Below are 13,703 nucleotides of genomic sequence, written 5' to 3' on the forward strand. Positions count from 1 at the left end.
CCTCAGTCCTTTTACAGGAGGGGGTCTGTTCTTCTAGCCCTGGTGGCCTGCCCGTGGGGGCTCCCCTTCAGGACACAGACCTTCGGAAGTCCCAGGACCTCAGTGCCTGGCTGCCTCCTCCTGCCTCGGCCCGTCTTCCAGAGAAGAGAGAAGCCCACAGCCCTGAGCTCTACTGAGTCAGGGCAGCTAAGTGTCCACATGGAGGTTCTCATCACGCCTGGGGATTCCTGCTCGCGGTCACAAGGGAGGCAGGTAGAGGAGACAGATGCTGAGAGATGGCAGGGCCACTGGTGAAAAGCCATCCCAGCCACCACTGTGCTGCCCTCAAGGATGGTGTCCAGCTCTCTCAGCCCAAAAACCTGAGCCAACAGTGCTTGGCAGGTGCAGTGTGCAGCCTCCAGAGGCACCCTGGGGAACGCAGTGGCCCTTCTGTCCTAGGGGCCTGTCCACCCGGCCCAGACCTAGAGTGGATTCCGCTGGGGCGCAGATTCCCTCAGCAAAACATGCAAGCACAGCAATGAACCAAAAGTGCAGTGAAATAGAATTTCTTCTTTTCCATTGTGGGTTTGTTTTTTTTTTTGCCTTTTCCTTTTTCTAAAAAAACACACACATGTGTGCTACCATGTCTGTGCAAAGAATAAGGACCCAAAATAAATACATGATCGGAAATGCAGGAGGGTTCACAGTATCAGGCGTAGGTAGTTGTCGGGGAGCCAGGGCGGGGCAGGCCGTCCAGATGGGGGTCGCTCAGCAGCCAGGAGTGTCGGTGTCGTCAGGGGAGGACGAGGGCAAGGGCTGGCTGCCAGGCGGGCGTCTCCCGAGCTCTGGGCTGAGCGAGGCAGGCAGTGCCTCCAGGAAGCGGCCGGGGCAGCAGCGGGCACTCGGCTCCGGGTCAGTGTCTGCATAGGAATTACTGCAGAGGCAAGGGGGAGGGTGAGCTCATGGTGGGCTAGGGCCAATCCCCACCCGCCCAGCCTCCCATGGCTAATGACACGAGCCAGGGACCCCGGGAGACTTGAGGGCTGGACACAGGCCATGGCGTGGCAGAGCCCAGCTGCCCCTCCCGCTGGAGACCTCAGTTTCCCCATCGGTCCCAGGGGTGTCTGGGGGTCAGGCCCTCAGGGCCTCCTGGGCTGAGGCCATGGTCTGAGCCCCGAGTGGGCCCGGCTGGCCAGCCATGGGCTCACTTACTGTGTCGCTCTCGCCGTCGGAGGCAGGCTGGGCCTGCGTGCTATAGTGAAGCGGGGAGTACACCCAGCTCCTCTCATCGGTGGGCTGCAGGGCGGGTGGGCGGCACGTGCAGGAGGGGCGCAGAAGAAGAGCAGGGTGCGAGGAGGCGCGAGAGGCGACAGGGAGGAAGGAAGGAAGAAACAGAAATAAAAGAGGGGGACCCCCAACGCGGGACAAGTGGGCGGCTCAGCCCCCGTGCCCTCTCCCTGACAGGACCTGCCCCAACCTTGACGGCCCTTGGGCCTGGTGGGGTGGGGGCCGGGCCTCTGGGGCTGAGTGGCCAGAGCGTGGCAGGGGGCAGGGTGGGCTGCGGGAAGCGGCGCATGGGTCAAGGCAGAGCTGGCACAGCGGGAGGGGGAGGCGGGCGGGGCTCGGTTTGCTCTGCTGTCCGCCCACCCCGGCCCCCTAACCTCTGCCCTAGCCTGGCAGTACCCTAGCTTCAGGCCTGCCTACCGCTGGGGACTGCCAGCTGGAACAGTGTCCTGGGGACCCATGGCAGGGATCCTGGGTGGTAGGGGCACAGGGTGGAGCCCACTTCCTGCCCTGGTACACACAGACCTGCTCTGGGACTGAGGCAGGTGCCCCCCGGAGAGCAAGCAGCAGAGGCCTCTCTGCCCCATGCCTGGAGCACAGGGATGAGTTCCTGGGGAGGGGCACAGGCAGAGTGGGGATTGGCCAAGGGGCCCCTGGGCCTGGCAAGGGCAGGCTGATCTTTCTCCAGCCATGTCTGGGCAGGGGTCCCAGGCTGGGCTCAACTAGGGGGAGGGTGTATACTTCCCCAGCCCCCCTTGCCCTTTCTAGGTCTGCTCTTACCACCAGAACCCTCTTGGGCCTGGCAGCTCCCTTGGGGCTCCCCCAGCCACCTTGTCTTTCCTCTTTCCCCCCACTGCATGCCGGCCTTCAACATCCCACAGCCTGTTACTTCCACCCCAGCCAGAGCACACACCTGTTCTAGCCAAGCCCCCTTGGCTGTCCTATGGCCCCTGAACCCACCATGGCCCCCCAGACCCAACCCTCCTTGGCCCGGTTGGGAGGATCATCAGCAACCAGCCTCTGCCCTCCTGCCCCTCGGGGTCCACCTGTTCCAGGTACCCACACAGCCCCTACCTATACACCTGCTCCACCCGACTTTCTCCACAGCTCACAGGCCATGATGGTACCCACGTGGACCCAAAAGGCCCAAGGCTGTGTCCTCATGTGGGCAGCTTCCCACACAGGCACCCAGAGCCAGGACAGCAGGGCGAGACCCCAGTGCAGGCCTTGCTCCTGCCGTCAGGGGGTCACAGAGCCGTAAAACCCATGTCTGGCCACTTGGAAGCCCAAGGCGCAGGTCCAGGCCTGTCTGTGGCCACAGCAGGTGCTGACTCTGGGGTGGTGGCCGTGCTGGGCTCAGAATGTGGGTGACACAGGGGTCCCCAGGAATCCTGTGATGAGCTGGCCCTGGGTGACCCACAGAAGTTGAGTCCAGGGCATGCCTGCCCCGCACAGCAGGCCTTGGGGTCCAGCCTTCCTCCTGCCGCTCCTTTGCCTCCCTCCGCCCATCAGCCCCGAGTATTTGATTCTGTGGTGCCCCCAGCAAAGACAGCTCTTCCTCTACCACCTCCCCACACCCCAGGCACATCTCAGAGCCCGCTTGACCCCTTCCAGATGATCTTTGCCACTGGCTCCCCTCCCCATGGCCCTTGGGCACCATGTGTCCCCAGCTCTGGGACCATCTCTGGGGTGCAGTGTCCCCGGCTGGACCAAGCGTGGAGGGGATCTCCCCTTTTCAGGCTTGCTCGGCAGTGCACGACACCCAGCGACACTCAGAGGGACCACTGACAGGGCTGGAGTATGGCCTCTGAGAAGCCTCACCTTGAGAACACAAAGTCTTGCTTCAGATCTTTGCTCTGTTCTGCCTGTTGAGTGTTATGTGCCTCTGGGAGGTCAGCTGGCCTCTCTGGGCCCCCCGTTTACTGCTCACGATGACAATAACGAGCACTAACAATGCCACTGCCACACAATATCCCCACAGCATCCCAGATACGCCGGGCGGATAAGTGTTTATTAGACATACGCCTGAAGTTTGGGACCTAGATTTCGTCTACACTACATGCTCGTGGGCTACCTGGGGAGCCAAGGTCTGTTTCTCCATCTGTGAAATAGGTACAGAGACACCAACTCCTCTCTCTTGTAATTATGAGCTTGGCTTTGTGGTCCTTCCGCTGACCCGGGAGGAAGTCACCCCCTTCAGGGGACAGATGCTCTGGGAGTGCTGTCGGCAGCAAGATTTGAACAAGTGGGAGCTGTCCATGTGACACGTCCCTGACCCAGGAGTGCTGGGACGAGGGGCAGGGGCGTCTGGGGGCTGGGGGTCAGATGCCGACCCTGCCAAGGCCAGGCTGTCCCTGGGAGCCCCAGCGGTGTGCCCGCAGGTGCCATGACGCCCAATTCAGCGGGGAGTACACGTCCCGACAGGACGCCCACAGCCCAGCGTCCCACGCGGGCCAGCGTGGCCGACTTCAGCCGTAGCGATGTTTTCCCCACGTCCCCTCTTGGAGGAAGAGGGACCAAGACTTGTGGCTCCCTGCTGCCCAGGGCGCGGGGTGGGGCCTGGCTCCCTGGAGGCCTGCCGTGGTCACTTACAGTCCCTGAGGAGCTCAGCGTCACGGCCCGCAGTCGGCGATGCCGGGGAGAGTAAATCCAGTACCTCCCATCGGTGAACTGGGCGGGCCGGGCGGGCGGGGGAGGAAGCAAACAGAGGACAGGATGAAGTGATAGGACGAGGCCACAGGAGTTTGGCGGGCGGGCAGGCGGGGAGGGCATTGGGCAGGGCAGGTGAGCTGACGGCCAAGCGGGAAGAGGGGGTGGGCGTCCCACTGGCTTTCTTCTCTGCTGCGTGCCGGCCTGGCTGCAGATCCAGGTTTCACGGCCCGACTCCTGACAGGACATGGCCGCTGGGGCCGCCTCACACACAGATCCAGAGAATGGGAAAGATCAGCCCGGTGGGGTGGGAGTGGGGGGACACAGGGGGCGCTCGCTCGGTGCCCTGCAGGCCAGGCAGCGTTGGCGTGGGGACTGAGAGCTGGGGGCTGTTAAGAAGCAGCAATGTCAGCAGGGGGACCAGGCTCACCCAAACAGCCCCGAGGCCCAGCGCTGGGCAAGGGCAGGGTTGGGGATCAGAGGTGAGAATGAGAGTCTGAGAAGAGGATAGCAGGCAGGGCTGGGGTTTGGCCCTCTCTGTTGTAATTAGGACCATCTGATCCCAGATTGGGGAATCCTGAGGAGACAGCTCAGGACCCGCTGTTAGGGGTGGGGCAGTCACTGGACTGGGCTTTGCGGGCTCCCAGGCCCCCCAGGACCCACTTCATCCAGGTTCCTGCCTGCCTGTGGGAGGTGTGAGCGGGGGGAGATGGCCAGCTCTGGAGGGAGGTCTCAGGTACCCAGGGGAGGGCCCCCTCCTGCTCTGACAGATCCCACCTTTTCCAGGAGCAGCTGTGTGTCCTCGTCCCATGAGGTTCGCAGCGTGGAGCCCACCTGCCCCTCGCCTCAGTGCCCTGGCCTCCCTAAGCATGGAGTCTGCCCGCCATACCCACCACCAGATCAGAGAGAAGATGTGTGTCATGCCAGCCCACGGTCAGCCTGGGCCTCCCCTCGGGCCAGGGGGCTGAGCACTCTGGGACTCCAAACACCTCCCCAGGCCCCGCTGGGCTCAGGGCCAGACATGGTCACGAGGCTGGGGACGGTGGTGGGGGCGGGGCGCTGCCACATCACCGAGAGTGAGCGAGCCAGGCACATGGACCTGAGTGTGAAGAGGTGAGCACACACCCGTGCCTGTGCCTGAGTGAGTGCACCTGCAGCTGTGCACGAGTGCCTTGAGTGTGCGACGAGTCAGTGGGAGTGTGTGAGGGAGTGGTGTGCCCGTGTGTGAATGGGGGTGGACCTGAGCATACGTGGGTTTGTAAGGGCACGTCTACACACACGTAAGCACAGGTGAGCGCGGATGGTCGAGGGTCCGGCGACGGGAAGGAGCCCTGGGGGACTTACAAAGTAGATGTCCGTGGCGGGTGTGTCCTCCTCATCTGAGGCCTGACTGGCGGGCTCGGAGGCCTGGCTGGCGGTTTCCGCTTCGACAGCGGCAGAGGCACAGGCTGGGGACGCCCCCTCCCTGGGGACACGGGCAGGACATGGGAGTCCTGGGGGAGCTCTGGAAAGCATGCATCTCCCCCACACCACAGCCCGGACCCTCCCCACGCCCTCCATCCCTCATCATGGAGACCACAGATGCAGGAAGTTCAAGGGCAGGGATGGGTTCTGCCTGACACATTCTGGTTCCCCCACATAACAAAACACCCCCAAGCACTGTTGCTGCCAAGGGAACCAAGAGTCCGGCTTCAAGCTGGCAGCCTGGCCCCCTCCACTCACTCAGGGGCACGCCTGTGGGCAAATCCCTGCCTCACCACTCATTCGCTGGGCAACCATTAGGACTACATTCTTTCTCAGGGCCTCAGTTTCCTCACCTGTAAAGTGGGAACACATATCCACCCCTGAGGGGCCAGAACCTTTTGCTCCTCTCTCTGGAGCACTTCCTAGGTGCCAGGCCTGTTTGAGGGCCTGCTGCCCTGTGTTGCTGTTGTTTATTTGCTCAGTTGTGTCTGACTCTCTTGGGATCCCATGGACTGTAGCCCACAGGTTCTTCTGTACATGGGATTTCCCAGGCAAGAATACTGGAGTGGGGGGCCACTTCCTTCTCCAGGGCATCTTCCAGACCCAGGAATCGAACTCATGTCTCCTACATTGGCAGATGGATTCTTTACCACCGAGCCACCAGAGAAGCCCCTGTCCTGGGTTACAGATGAGGAAACTGAGGCACAGAGTGAAGGTGGGGAATGTGCCGGAGGCCATGGCTGGTGGCCACGCAATTAGTGAGAAATTTCACTTCTCGGATGAGGAGCTCAAAACCTAATAAAGTTAGAAATACGTACCAAAAAGGTAAACAACAAATCTTCCACACTTGAGAGACACCCCTGAGATGCTGAGGGTCTTGCCCTCAGCGCTGCTGACAGTGGGCAGGTCATTCTCTGTGGGGGGCAGTCCTGGGCTCAGTGGGGTGCAGAGCAGCCTCCCTGGCCCCCACCATGATGCCAGCAAACCCCCGCGTCATGACCACCAGAGATGTCCCCAGACATCGCCCACTGTCCCCTGAGGGCAGAATCACCCTCAGGTTGTTGAAAGCCACTATCTTAATTCAAAGAGGAAATTTAAAAAAAGAAGAAAATTACTAGCCATTTGTACCTGAGCCAATATAAAAGAACTGCTTCGTGTCAAACCCAGGGCACATGGCAATAGCAGCACTCAGAGGAAAACACATAGCCTTAAGGGCCTCATTGTTAAAGAAAAGAAGGAACTTAAGCACTCAACCTACACTGGAAAAAAAACCAAGTGAAACACAATCCAGAAGCAGCTAGAAAGAAGACATTACTGGTGAGTTACAATGAGTGAGGTAAAAACAGAACACAACAGCGGCCCAAACTTGGTTTTTGAAAACCTCCTAGGTTACTGTCGTGCAAGCCCCGACAAAGCTAAGAGGATGCAGAGAGGAAATGGGCAGGAAAAGTGACCTCAGATGTCAGGGCGGCTCTGAGTCCTGGAGGAGGAAACCCTTCCCAGAGTGAAAGACCCACACTATCCCCAGCTTTCTGCGCTCCCTTCCCAAGCTGGAAGCCCCAGTCCCACCCCTAGCTCGTGTACTACTTTTCCCCGTCCGCCTTCGGCCAGCTGGCTACATGGCCCTACTTGGCCAATGGGATCAGAGCAGAACCTGAGACCAAGAACTAGTCAATCGGTCGTGGGGACCACTCACCCTGCATCCTCCTCCTTGGGGACCACGATCTCCACGCTGCACGCGGGCTCCACCTGCACTGTGATCTGCTGCAGGTCCTCCTCCGTGTGCGTCTCCTCCTGGGGACTGGAAGCAAAGGGAAGCCGTGCCTCAGTTTCCTTCCTCATCCCCTTCCACCCTGGAAGCGCCTGCTGAGCTCCAGGCCGGAGTCAGTTTCCAGTCCCGGGAAGAAGCCTGGAACTCTAGGAGGTGCTATCTCTGGGCGCCATCTGACCAGGGCCCTGAGCTGGCCCAGCTCACATTTGGTCCCTGGCCATTCTGCCTACCTGGGGCTGCAAGGGGCCAGTGACTGACCATCCACCTGGGCCTAGGCTGTGCCTCTGGCACCAGCTGGGACATAATAAGTGCATAGCGGTCTGGATCCTTCCCACCCCCTGGGGGCAGCTAAGCACCTGCCTGGGGCCTGCAGTAGGGGGCTGGGGTGGTTCTGGGGTCCCAGGCCTAGATCCCTGATGTAGGTGGGTCAGAACATGCCAGCAACCGGGTGTGCAGATGGCACACCTCCCTGGATGGCAATACTGGAGAGCAAACGGGTGGCTGACGTCAGAGCAGGTAGCTGGACGGAGGGTGACGCAGATGATTTTCTTTCCAACTGGCAGAAATTACTGCCCTCCCCCAAAACCAATTACAGAAAACAACCCCTCTCCACTCCAGTCCTGTTATAAGATCAGACAACTGGGAACAACCCACATGCCCAGGAGGGCAAGTCACAGCCCATTAGAGGAAGAGGACCAGCACCTCCCTCACCTGCTCACACAGGTGGCCTGCTGCCAGCAGGTGACAGAGCAGAGGGCAGGCCGGCGCCCAGAGGCACACTGGTTGAAATGAGAGGGCGAGACAGGCCCGAATGCATGTCTCTTTGTATATTCATGAGTGTCTCTGGCAAGAGACAAAAAAATCCGTCCACGGGTTACTCCCAGAGAGGGGAGAGGGCATGGGGCAGGCATTTCTGTTTTTCCTTTTGTATTTCTTACAATAAAAATACTACCAAGAAAGGGAGAAAGAAGAAGCAACAGGCAAGTGTGGGAGATGAGTCCTCTGGGTACCGAGGTGGAAAACAGATTCCAAGTGACCTGAGATTCTCTGCGCTTCTAGAGCCTGACTTGAATCTCTGCTCAGAATGGTGTGGTCAGAGAGAAAGGGCTCTGGTGGGGAAGGCAGAGGAGGGCTGGGGGCAGGGGGTGTGGGAGAGAGGGCTGGGGTCTCATCTCACCGGCCATCCTGTCCCGAGGACTGTGTGCGCCGCCTGCAGAGAGACCGCAAACACGCAGAAAAATCAACGTCCTGCCCACCCCATGACCCCGCCCATCCCGTGGCCCAGGGACATGGTCAGGTCCACTCACCGGTACCTCGGCTGCTCCGACGACTCCGAGGGGGACCGCTCTGGGATAGAGAGGGACGTGGAGGATAGGGTCGTGGCGATGGAGGCAGTGGTGGCCTCCTCAAAAGACGGTGGCGTGCAGGGCAAGAGGTCTGGCCGGCCTATGGGAAGGAGCAGGTGGGCACCTGTGCAAGCCAGGCACCCAGGGCTGCTCCTGGGAGGGCTCTGAGCTCTACCTGCAACTTGGCTCACTCCCAAGTACCCATGTCCTCTCTCTCACCCACCACCTCACACTGTTGTCCCCGCCAGCTTCAGAAGGAGAAATATGCTCCAATTTCCCCCTGGCCTAAGGCCTTCCAGTACCTATCCCCTGCTCTCAATTAAAAACTCCCCTCAGGGTCCTGCTCCACTGGCCTCTGCCTCGCTGGGCTCTAGCCACACACATTTCTTGCTGTTCCCTGGACACCCACAGGCTAGGCCCCGTCCTGCCCCTTGGGCCTTTGCACAGGCAATGTCTCCCTTCCTTGAAGCTCCCCCACCCACCCAACGCCCGCCCCTCCCTGCCTGGAATCTCTGACCCAGGAGATGGGAGGGACCTTTCTGAACACCAGGCTGAGCCCATTAAGCACTTCATCCCCCCAGGTCTCCATGCATCTCTGACATAATGGGAGCCTGTCACCTGACGGTAGGGGGCCGGGGGGTGAATTCTGTGCTCAGCTCTCACTGTGGCTCTTCCAAGGACCCAGTCCCAGCTGCTCCCCACTTCTCAGCTGCAGATCTTGGGCTGAGGGGGGTGACCGTGACCCAGCCCCTCCCATCCAGGTTGGGGCCAGCACAGGGCCCTCCCTTTCTCAGCACAGAGGGCCCTCCCTTCTCAGCCCCTTCGTCTCCCAGCCAGCTGCTCACCCTCGTCCTCCAGTGTGGGGTAGCTGCGGGCCCCCCGCAGGTCGTACTGTGCATCCTCCCGCTCGCTGGGGATCTGGCTGGCCGAGAAGGCGGCCGTGGGCCCCAGGGGCTTGACGGCCAGCAAGGCACCACGGCCCTTCTTGGATGGTGAGGACTTCAGGGCTGCAGAAGGAGGGCGGCTGGTGCTGGGCAGCCTGAGCCCTGCAGCAGCACCCAGACAGGGGCCCCACACCCCAGAGCTTCCTCTGTACCAAAGCCTGCCCCACTGCCCCACCTCCAGCCTGTCTGCCAACACCCTTTGCTCTTGCTCTCGGTAGGGGAAGCCTGCCCTATGTTCCAGCTGGCTTGCCTGCAGGGGCAGGGTGGGGGTGCAGGAGCCCAGGTGGCCTGTCCTGCCCACTGGCAGAGATGGGATCCCAGGGACCCAGAACTCCCACTCTAGCCGCCTGGAAACAGCAGCAGGATCAGCAGCTGCCAATGTTTACTTAGCACTTTGGGGCCTCAGCCTACCCGGCTCTCAGACAACGAAGCCAAGGGCCTGGTTCCCATCCAGGCTGCATGGCTTTGGGGCCCCCAAGTCCCTATCTGCAACAATGGGTCAAAGGAGGCAGGAAAACCCCGACACACCTTCCACACCACCCTGGCCCCACCAAGGCCTGTCACCAGCCTCTCCCACGCCTCTGGTGACCACTGTCCCACATACGGTAACAGCTCAGTTTGCCTCACACAGCCATCCAGTCCCAGAGGCTGGGGGTCCCCTGCCCTATGCCATGTCCCTGAGGGGCCACCCAGCTGCCCTGTTCCCTGGACCAAGTCCCTGACTGCATCCTAGGGCTGGTGAATGGAGGACCAGGACCCTGGGTTTACCCTGCTCTTGACCTCCCACCCTTCTCTCTCTGCACCCCCACCCAGAGGGCCCGGGCACTCACAGGAGTTCTTCCGGAAAACCGTGTTGCTCATGAACTTGAAGAAGCGCTCGGCATAGAAGCTGGGCCGGTGGACGGAGACTGTGTCCTGGGAAGGGAAGGGGGGCCTGAGGGCAGGCAGGGGATGAGGGCTGGGGGGCCCATAGGAGTCCCCGTGTCAGGGCTGCTGTGTCACCTTGGTGGGGATGGGACCCCAGGAACTGGTAGTGGTGGCAGAGACAGGGAGATGGTTTCGTGGTAACGGTGTCCCTATGTTTAATTGTTGACCCTCATGAATAAAATGGCTATTCAAAGAGGTAACTGAATAAACATCAAAATCAAGAAGGGGGGGGGGGTGCGAGGGGTGTGTGCGGTGGTGGCGGTGGAAGGAGAGTGCAGCCAACCCTGCTGCAAAGGAAGGCTTTGTCCTGGGCAGGCAGACCCGGCTCCTGCACTCATGGTGGGGAGGCCCTGGCCATGCACTGCTCCTCGGTGCCCCGGGGTGGACCCAAGGCTGCTGGGCAGGTCAGGACGCAGGGCTGGGGTGCCTGTGAGGCAGGCAGCCCGGCACACAGTTGGGGCGCCACCCTGCAGGGGCCCTGGGCTCAGGGGCGCCACCCTGCAGGGGCCCTGGGCTCACACCCTGGCTGTCCCTGGATCCAGTCTGCTCACTTGCTTCGGCACTGTCTCCCCAGCACTGCTGATCGCAGGCCAGTAGTTCTCTGGGGGTCCATCCTATGCCCTAGGGTGGGGCCAGCATCCCTGGTCCCCACCTACTAGATACAGTGTGACCACCAGAAACGTCCTCAGAAACTGCCTCGCAGCCTCCCCCGGCTGTAACATAACAGAATGCATCTGGACACAGGGCTTCCCATCCCGGCCTGCCCTGAGGTGGTCACATGGCCTTGGGGACTTGTGCTGGTTGATGGTGAGTGAGCAAGGACAGCAGAAGAGTCTCTCCACCCCGGGAGGAAGATGCCCCTCTCTCTGGTTGGAGCTGAAATGGGGGATGCCATCTGGGCCAGGTGCCAAGGGCAACGCCTGGGGTGTACAGGGACACACAGGAAGAAGCTGGCCCCCAGCACTGTGGCGCCACCCTATCAGTCTCAGGGTTCACACACCTGGATGGTTACTTTTTTGGCCATGGTGCATGCATGGCAAGTGGGATCTTAGTTCCCCAACCAGGGACCAAACTTGCGCCCCCCATGATGGGAGCTTGGAGTCTTAACCACTGAACTGCTAGCAAAGCCCCTGGATGGTTACTTTGATGGTTGGGCCCCTCTGGAGCTGACCTTGATCTGACAGGGTTGCAACCCCTCCATCTGCTTTCCCCTCTGCTGTGGGTTCACTGCACAGAAGGGTTTCCTGCCGGCCCCATCCAGGGGGGAACATTCTGAAAGCTCCCCCGGACCCTCAAAACACTCTGAGGCGTAGTGGGGGAAGTTGTTGGGACCTTGGGTTTTGCAGACTGCACACACACAGACAGCCCTTAGCACTCAAGAACTGGCCTGTGGGGGCACAGGGGGAGAGGCCTCTGCCTGAGGGTCCATAGCCGGACTAGGGCCAGTTTAACCCCAGCAGTTGGTCCTCACAGTATTTTACCCTTTGAAGTAATTCACTGCAAGGGTTTACGGGTGGGCTGTGCTCACAGAAAGACACAAATTTCCAGCTTTTTTTGAACAACTGAGCCCATTTGTGTAAGCAGGCCCTACCTGCAGGGTCAGCGGGGTCAGAGCTGTACAGTGCTGCCCCTGGGTGCAGCTGGGGCCCAAGATCCCCTCCCTATCACACACTTCCAGACTGTTCTCTGCCTGACTGGCCCCTGACTTTCCCAGCCTGTCCTCACTTCTAACTCACTTGGGGCCCCTAGTCCCCTCCTTCGGGAAGCCTGTATGCTAAGCCTGTACCCTCACAAATGGCTCGGGCCCCTGGTTGGGGGGGTCCCGTGGCTGCCTCACTGTCTTGTCTTGGACCTGATCCCCTGGCCTGTGACCGTGGCTCCAAAAAAGTGGACATGTCCCTCAGCTCTTCAGCACCCAGGTCTGGCCCAGGGTGATGGTCAGGATGTTTGTGGATGGATGGACAGAATGAACAAGCGGAGGATGCTCACCCCATCGTGGACGAGAGCCTTCCAGGTATGTTCCAGCTTCTTGATGAACCTGCAGAGGAGAAAACGCCCAGGACATCAGCCACACCTCCAGGTCCGGGGGAGGTCTCTTCCAGGCGAGCTCATCTCAGGGGACACAGGTGGTCTCCAGGGACCTTTGCGGTCATCATGACTGGGAATGTTCTTGGCATCGAGGGGGCAGTGGAGCCCTGATCGAGAGGAACCAGGCCACCTGCTGTACCAGTCAGAGGCCACCCTGCTCTTTCCGGCCCCCTTGACCCCTCCCCACTGGCTGGCTGCTGCGATCGCTCCTGCTCTGCAGGAGGAAGTGGAGAGGCTGCGGTGCGTGGCCCTCCGTGGGGGATGGAGCCCGCCCTTCCTCTCTCCCGTGGCCCAGGGTGCGCCGGCCTCCTCCCTGCTGGAGGGAGTGCCCAGTGCCCCAACCAGGTCCCTGTACCACACCTGGGCTGGGGAGCACGTTGCTGCCTCCAGGCAGCTCCCCCAGACACCTCTGGGATGCAGGGGGAAGGATATCCTCCTTGACGTACACCCCTGCCCTAGGATGGGCTCTGGCCGCCCGCCCTGGGCTGTCCTGCCCACCTTGTCCCACCCGGGTCTCCACGGAAACCCTCACCCACTGCTCAGAAAGCTGCCTGCTCTGCTCCACACTGGGAGGGAGACACCAGCAGGAGATGAGGCAGCCCAGTCTTGGCACACAGCAGGGCCCACAGTCAGCCAGTGACACCCTACTCTCTACCCTGCCCTGTGCCAGTCCTGATCTGTCCCTGATCAGGCTCTCACTGGGGAGTGGGGAAGTCGGGCCAGGGGCATGCACCCACCCCGGCAGGATGGGGGGCAGGGACCCACCTGTAGGACTGCAGGATGTCGATGATTCCAATGTGCAGAAGCAAACGCTCTCCTCGACCATTCACTGCAGGGATCCCCCCCATCCTGAGGAGAGGGGTCAAGACTGTCAGCACCCATGGAGCCAGCCCAGGGATGAGCCCTGTCTGTCAGGAGCACAGGCTGAAGGTAGCCTACAGCCCCGAGCCAGGGGCACCTGCTCTGGGACTTAGGGGCACTGAGATAGAGGGATGAGCGGGCAGGTGTGATGGAACCCAGAGCTTGAGGATCCACACACTCCCTGTAGGTGGCTGCCTGGCTGGACCCTTGGAGAGGGACCTGACATCTAGGAAGCGCACCACAAAGAAGGATCGAGTGGCCTTCTTGGCCCGCTCACTGAGTCAACACTGCAGGCCAGAGGCTGCCAAAGGGTCCGGGCTATGAGACTCAAGTGCACGCATACCCACACATGCACACGCAGGGCTTGCACACATACACAGGTGCATGCAC

The 13,703-nt window shown here is 60.9% G+C and overlaps 1 protein-coding gene across 4 annotated transcripts in view; it reads right to left on the reverse strand.

Annotated features, from left to right (window-relative positions):
- Window positions 1-565: 565 nt before the first annotated feature.
- Window positions 566-13,703, reverse strand: part of PIP5K1C (phosphatidylinositol-4-phosphate 5-kinase type 1 gamma) — a 45,368-nt gene continuing 32,230 nt past the window's right edge. The window contains exons 9-19 of one of the 4 annotated variants that reach the window (XM_040241942.1): window positions 13,218-13,301; window positions 12,354-12,402; window positions 10,268-10,352; window positions 9,339-9,500; window positions 8,455-8,593; window positions 8,325-8,357; window positions 7,073-7,177; window positions 5,257-5,377; window positions 3,856-3,933; window positions 1,192-1,275; window positions 566-913 (exon numbers count right to left, since the gene is read on the reverse strand). In XM_040241942.1, the coding sequence (XP_040097876.1) occupies window positions 911-913; window positions 1,192-1,275; window positions 3,856-3,933; window positions 5,257-5,377; window positions 7,073-7,177; window positions 8,325-8,357; window positions 8,455-8,593; window positions 9,339-9,500; window positions 10,268-10,352; window positions 12,354-12,402; window positions 13,218-13,301 (943 nt within the window). In that variant the 3' untranslated portion in view covers window positions 566-910. The other 3 variants (XM_040241943.1, XM_040241944.1, XM_040241941.1) reach the window with 3 other exon arrangements.

Source organism: Oryx dammah, unplaced genomic scaffold, assembly GCF_014754425.2.
Source record: "Oryx dammah isolate SB20612 unplaced genomic scaffold, SCBI_Odam_1.1 HiC_scaffold_5, whole genome shotgun sequence".
NCBI classification, from domain to species: Eukaryota; Metazoa; Chordata; class Mammalia; order Artiodactyla; family Bovidae; genus Oryx; species Oryx dammah.